General features: G+C 37.2%; 1 protein-coding gene across 7 annotated transcripts in view; it reads left to right on the top strand.

Moving 5' to 3' along the window:
- Positions 1–1,837: 1,837 nt before the first annotated feature.
- The window catches only part of LOC135212679 (probable glutamate receptor), a 98,215-nt gene continuing 92,935 nt past the window's right edge, over positions 1,838–7,117 (top strand). For 2 of the 7 annotated variants that reach the window (XM_064246343.1, XM_064246337.1), the window contains exon 1: positions 1,838–2,043. Coding sequence is in view for 3 of the 7 variants with exons in the window: in XM_064246340.1 (XP_064102410.1) it covers positions 3,859–3,876 (18 nt within the window). In the remaining 4 variants the exon portion in view is untranslated. Of the gene's footprint in view, positions 2,044–3,407; positions 3,877–7,117 lie in introns of those variants that run through there. The other 5 variants (XM_064246344.1, XM_064246340.1, XM_064246336.1 and 2 more) reach the window with 5 other exon arrangements.

Here is a 7,117-nt window from a genome sequence, read left to right as displayed (position 1 = left end):
GAGCGACGTTTGGCGACGGGTAACATTACCCGTAAAGGACAAACGCCACTCACGAGGCGACCAAGCTGTATTAACTATGATTCGCGGCAGCCATGGAAGAAGATAGTGGTGCACATACCTAATTACGAGCGCTTCATTACCCCGTATGTCTGAGAGGATTCATAAAGAATGGAGTGAAGAGTGTGTTAATGTCATTAGGCCAGAACGTGAATCTGGTCATGGATGCCGTCACTTTTTCATTCCGAGCTGTGGGAGTTTTTCCACCTTCAGATCCTTGCACTTGATCTCATTTGTTTTTTCCGGTTATCGTTCTGTCCAACCACTCGCTCCATTTCACTTATTGAAGCGATGATTGGCCGCAAATTCCCTCGGCATAAATTTCTTGAAATCAAATCAATCATTCGTATATCAACCAGATGTTTTTGTTTTAAACATGATAATGAATATTTTTGCATACCTAAGCATACCTAACGTTGTGGAATATATATATATATATATATATATATATATATATATATATCTATATATATTTCATTTTCATGTAACAGTGGGTGGCTCCGTTTAATGAAAGAAACGATCTCTTATCACACTTAGACTGCTAATTCGTGGATAAATCCTAGCACAGAAAACATCTTTACCAGTTACTGTATGAACATAGAGGGCTCATCAGATCAGCATTTCACCAAAGTCCTCTACACACACACACACACACCCATTCCATCCCAATTATGCAAGTGCATCCTGACTTCCTATGTAGGTGCTGGGCCCCCCTACACTATTCTTTCACTCCTTCCATCTGCCCATTTCTAAGTCTTCCTCTCCCCCTTCCTCCTAACACTTCCACGATGTTTACTTTTCCCACAGGCTTACCATTCTCAATTCTTTCCACATGACAGAATCATCTCAGAACGCCGATCCATCATTCCACCTATGTTATTCCTTTGACTACTTCTATCTCCACATTTCTTGTCTTCTCAGTTTTTAAAGTTACATGTTTGTAAACAATTCGTGCCTACGGCTTCCCCCTTTTCCTTGTCATTTGCATTCAACCATTGCAATGTATAAACCAAAATTGGATTTCACGCACACTAAGTTTTCTCTTAGTTCTTACTATTCATTCTGCAGCCTTCTTTACTTCAGCTATTGTGAGACTCGACTTATCTCCATCTTAACGTCATGCGATATACAAACTCAAATACCTCTACAAATGTATTGATCTCATTCTTCCACTATGCATATTAACGTTCTCCACTCCATTTTCCTGGTTCCAATATACCATCTTGACCTTGAAGACCTCACAGGTCCCAGCGCTTGGCCTTCGTCCAAAAATGTTTATTCTCAAACTTTTTTTCGATCATTATTGCATCAGCTGCAGACATTAACCAGCCCTCACTCCACTTGCAACTCTTAATCTTATCCCATTACTGTGCACCTTCATGTAGGTACTGCCCTTTCTCTCATTTCTCACAGTACTTTACCAATAAAGATATTAAACAGCCGTAGAAATGTTGCACACCCTTGTCTAAGTCCATTTTTATACCAAACAAGTCACTCTCCAGTTTGTTACCTCTTATACATGCTTCACTTCCGTCATAAAAACTTTTTATTGCTCTCAGCACATTACTCTGTAAGATACTATAATATGTTAACATTACCATATTACTGGAGTTGGGATGAGGATGTCACAGAATGGCTGAATTCCTCAAATTTTCCTAAATCAGCGTTTACGCTCTTTGATATATACATAAACTAGCACAATCTGTCGATCAATTGCAGCTGACAAACATTCTCATAACTTTGGTATTCGAACATTTTTTTTATAGGTCCGGTTTCAACTTCATTCATCCGAAAATGGACAAGAACTGGAAATTTGTAAAACAGAAGGCCTTGTGGCCCATATTTGGCGCCAAGGACACGCCTGTTGAGGAAAGTCATGAATGCTGGACACGTATTTAAGGCTTACACAGATATTGAGCCACTCGCATACCGCACCTCCAGTTGTGAAGAGAACACGCGCTCCTCAAAGATCTCAGCTTGACCAAGGTAAGTTTATGAAAAAACTCTCGATTTTAACAGGCCCTATTTATGAAAATCGGTTTGTATTAAGGATATCTTGTTTTAAATGGAACATGTTTAGACAACTTGCCGCGAAATTTGGTTAACGGGTGAATCGGCTTTTGAGATTATGCAACATGTTTATGTATCGTCATTAGGGAATTTTCTTAAAACTTTTCTACCTTCCAGTATTTTTTGAACACAAATGACTCTATCAGGGCATTTAATTATTATATTGTCCTGCAATATGGCATCTTTTTTCCATTACTATCACTGGTTTCATAGTCGTAATATGAAAGATAATGCAAACAAGTATCGCTTGACCCGTTTAAATTCTCTCTCTCTCTCTCTCTCTCTCTCTCTCGTGTTCCTCTCGTCTCTCTCTCCATCTCAAAATTCTCGATCTCCTCTCTCTCTCTCTTCTCTCTCTCTTCACTCTCTCTCTCTCTCATCTCGCTCTCTCTCTCTCTCTTTTTTTTCTCTCTTCTCTTCTCTTCCTCTCTCTCTCTGTGTGTGTGTGTGTGTGTGTGTGACACTATATATATATATATATATATATCTATATATATAATATATAGTTTTATAGTATATAATATATATGATATATATTTGTGTATGTGTGTCAAGTCGTTCCCCTGACAGGACTTGGCTCCAGAAAAAACATGGCCACTGACATCGTCCTCTTAAAAGCTTAAATCGTATGATGTAATCATTACTGAGATATAGTTGTGCTATCATTTCTTTGTGCCCAAGCTTTGTTACGGAAACCCCCCCCCCCACACACACACATATATATTATATATATATATATATATATTAACTTAGTACAAGTAAACTAGGCTGCGCAGCAAAATCTCCATTTTTATAAGATATGAAACATTGGATATTTTGTAAGCAGAGCCTTATCCCATACTTTTACATAATTATTCAATATTCTGAAAAAATATATATATATATATATATATATATATATATATATATATATATATATATATATATATATATATATATATATATATACCGTGTTTGTGCGTTTTGGACATAATTTCTGTCTTGACCAGTTTTTGGTGAAGTAACTGCGCAGTGACTGGGCTTGCTAACCTTCCTTTATTGGAAAGAACGACCCTTTATTCAGCCCTTTTCCTCCTTGTTGTATTTGGAAAGGACGTCAGAAGTCCTATATTAGGAAAAAAAACCCATAAACCTTTATCAGCATAATCTGACCAAAATTCCAGTAAACCCAGCTGATAATCTGGTTAGTGGTTACTCCATTTAAGAACGCAATGGCTCGTATACCAGAGACCACCGAGAGACTATTGGCAGTCTTGGTAAGTTAAAATAAGTATATCTTAGTTTTACCAGACCACTGAGCTGATTAACAGCTCTCCTGGGGCTGGCCCGAAGGATTAGATATTTTGACGTGGCTAGGAACCAATTGGTCACCTAGCAACGGGACCTACAGCTTATTGTGGGATCCGAACCACATTATATCGAGAAATGAACTTCTATCACCAGAAATAAATTTCTCTGATTCCGCGTTGGCCGAGCCGGGAATCGAACCTCGGACCACCCAGTCTTGGTAAACATACCTAGCAAAGATATATATTATTTTAAAATGTGATAATTTTTAATAGGTATTTTGAAGTCATAATGTTCAGCTGACTATATCAAATCTGATAAATCACCTGGACAGAACTCAACAAACGAGTTTGATTGCATTGTAAAAGGCTTCACTTCAGTCATTTCTTCAGGCTCCCTTCAGGTAGACGTTACATCGAGCGTACGGTGTGTGATGACATCGACATGCCTGCCAAGTTAGTGGTTTGTGTCTTAGAAATTTTTCAAAATACGGTTTACGTGTGAATATGTATTGTGCCCCGTGTTGTTGTCTATATATATATCGGGACGCACTGTGATAACAATGAAGTGTAATCCAAGGTACTGTTTGTGAGTTGTGTCTTTGGAACCACTTGAAACATGGTGTCAGTGCGAAGTCTGAAATGGCTGAATTTTAATTCCTCGTAGATTTTAATTTAAGAGAAAGTGTGCTGTTGTGTAATTATCAGAGTTAGATTAATTTCATTTGAAAACAAGCTCGTGGCTCCCGGGTTAAGTTGCTAGCCCAAAAGGGTCACAAAATCTAGACCTAGCCCAACACAGACAAGATTTGTAATGATGGCGTGTACTAGGCTACGTAAACCAAGTCCTAGTTACTATAATCATTCAACGAAAATCCATTGTTGCTCGTTCGACTGTAATTGATTTCCATTTCACATTAAGTAATAAGCCCAGTTGCTGAATTGTACAATTGTTTCTATGCATCATAACCATCTTAAAAATCTGAGCATTGAGCACCTACATCCAAGAGGTCATGGGTTTGATGTAAGTTCAATAGGCCTATGTACCATTCATGATTTAGTTTTTTTGTCGAACTTTTTGTATTTAATTACAACTCCTTATTTATTTTTTTTCTTTCAGCTATCAAGCAACGTTTTAAAAAACTGACTAGTTTGCGAAATGTAATAGTTCAGCCTAGTTCTAAAACTATTAATAATATTTTTCAATGATTGAATCCGGTTCGAAAAAACAAAATAGATTGTGTTCATGTAAAAATGGGAAAAGGATTATGAGTGGCTGGCATAACTGATAATGCCAGTCCCTAAAATTGGATATATAGGTTCTTTAGCAATATAATAGGCAAAAATTCATGTGGTCATGAGCATAAAATCAGATAATCATCTTCCAGTTCGTTAACTAAAAAAGTTGTTGTGAAGATGAGCTCTAAAGAAGAGAGTATAATAGTTGCTCAGGAAATGGCTCGTGTGTCGTGCTGTTAAACACACTAATTCCTAAAGCTCACGTGGTTGTGGGGCTTGTGGCTTGATATTAGATGCAAAACTTTCCTTTGGATTCGTAAGTAGCAGCAAAAACATCAAATACTGAAACAGATTAGAGATAATTATTGCAAATGCGTAAATTTAGCAGGTATTAAACGGATTGGAACATGGTCTTAGTATATATTTTTGCCTTCAGACGGAAGCTGCAAATCATGAAAGTGATCCAAGTATTATATATCAATATATATTGCATATCAATATTGCGAGAATGTTGCTGAAAGTTTAGATGGTAGTTTTGAATGAGAAACGTTGTGGATGATTTGCAGCTTGTTCGGAAAAGAAAGCAAACTGCAAGTTGGGAAAAAGTGTTCGCCGCTTCTATGGCTCGTTATCCACGCGTCCGTCACCTACTCCGAGGTGCTACCGTCAGGGTGGCCAGATTGTGAAAATTGAAATAAGGGACACCTAGATTGGAGAGGTAGTTGAACAACAACAACACCACACACACACACACACCATACAATTTCTGCCTCTGTAGATTTTTTTGCAGGGAATAATGATCTTATTCCCAATACTGCTGCAGCTGAGGCTGCTTGTTTATTTGATTAGTGCTGCTGTTGATCCATGCTGTCGCACATCCCTCAGTCCACCATGCGTAATGCTAAAATTCTTCGAGCATATTTTGCAGTATGCTCCTATTTTGTTGTTGCTTTGGTCTAAAAGTACATATTTTCTCTCAACTTGTTTGTTACACTTTTTGTCGGATATGTTGCTTTAAGTTTAAGAAATCAAATATCAAGACATATTTGTTCGTTATCGGCCCACTGCACTGTTGCCAATTTTGGACGGCCGCCTTTACCCCGTATTTTGCAAAATTTCGCTAGTATATTGTAATATTTTTTTTAAATATTGAAAATACGGGACAAAAGGCGTCCCGGGGAGGGTCGATACGGGACAAATGTCATAAATATGGGACAATCCCGTCAAATACGGGACGTCTGGTCACCCTGGCTACCGTGCTAGTACTAAACATGGCGGAAGCTCCTTGAGACTCCGTGTTTAGCACTAGCCTTTCGGGAATCAAAACATTGTAAACACCCATTTTCATATGTTGTTGTGGACAAATTATTATATAAATAAACAATATCTTCATGCCGCCGTCTACTCTACAATTATCACTTAGCACCTCGAAGTAGGTGACGCGTAGTTACGAAGCCAAAGTAACACCAATTAAGTATTCGATATATGCCAACTACCTTACACTGAACGAGTGTTGTTGAAATTTACTATAATGCGCAGTTTACAAAATGCAGTAAAATGTCCATTGGGAAACTTAAAAGATAACGTAAAGAATTTAATGCTAAAAATAAAATGCCATTTTTAATGTCATCAGAGAGAAGCGAAACTTTTAGTTTCATTTATTTGCAGAGACCGAATTTAGTGAAATTCTGTTGCATGTACAGGCTAGGTGGCTATCTGCAACCATGCATTGAAAGATTTTTACAATCTTTGATTTTATATCACAAGCAGGCCAACAGATAGATTCCTTTAAACAAGTATTCACACTTTCAACTGTTGATTTTCAATGACTGTTCTCGCAGCACGCAATTGAGGTTTTTAAGCTTTGTTAAAGATCTTGAGGCTGTAATCGTAGATGGATATTTTGGGTACTTACAGGAGAGAGAGAGAGAGAAAAAAAAACTTTAAATTGGACGTGCTGAAGACATTTTTGGCTATCAATATCACTAATATGTAGAATATAGATACTGATGAAGCTTGAGAGATTATTGAAGATGAAATCATTGCTTTACTTTCAAATTATTCCCTACTTCTGCAATTAAATGTATTCATAATTTGTATTTATCCGCGTTTATCTTCAGGCAGTTTTTTCTTTTAAAGGAGTAATATTTAACTGGCAATGGGACACGTGATTCAATTTTTCTCTTTCTTTCTGTTTGAAATGCGATCCACTAGGCCAAAAGTCCTATTATATACGTAGTGAATGTTATCAAATATATACTCAACTTTTGTCCAATGTCAAGAAAACTAACGCATAATTAGATTAATATTACAAAATCTTTCAGGATTTTCCAGCGAGTGTCGTATACAACACCAGAGCTGCTCATTGGGCCACAGCTCAATTTTTTCAACAATCGAACAACGTGTTTCCAGGCGAATTTCATTTATTTTATTGAACTTAAAGATAATTACAGTAATAAACCATT

This window comes from Macrobrachium nipponense, chromosome 41 (genome assembly GCF_015104395.2).
Source record: "Macrobrachium nipponense isolate FS-2020 chromosome 41, ASM1510439v2, whole genome shotgun sequence".
NCBI lineage: Eukaryota > Metazoa > Arthropoda > Malacostraca > Decapoda > Palaemonidae > Macrobrachium > Macrobrachium nipponense.
Note: the sequence above shows the minus strand (reverse complement) of the source record. Positions and strands in the feature narration are given on the sequence as shown.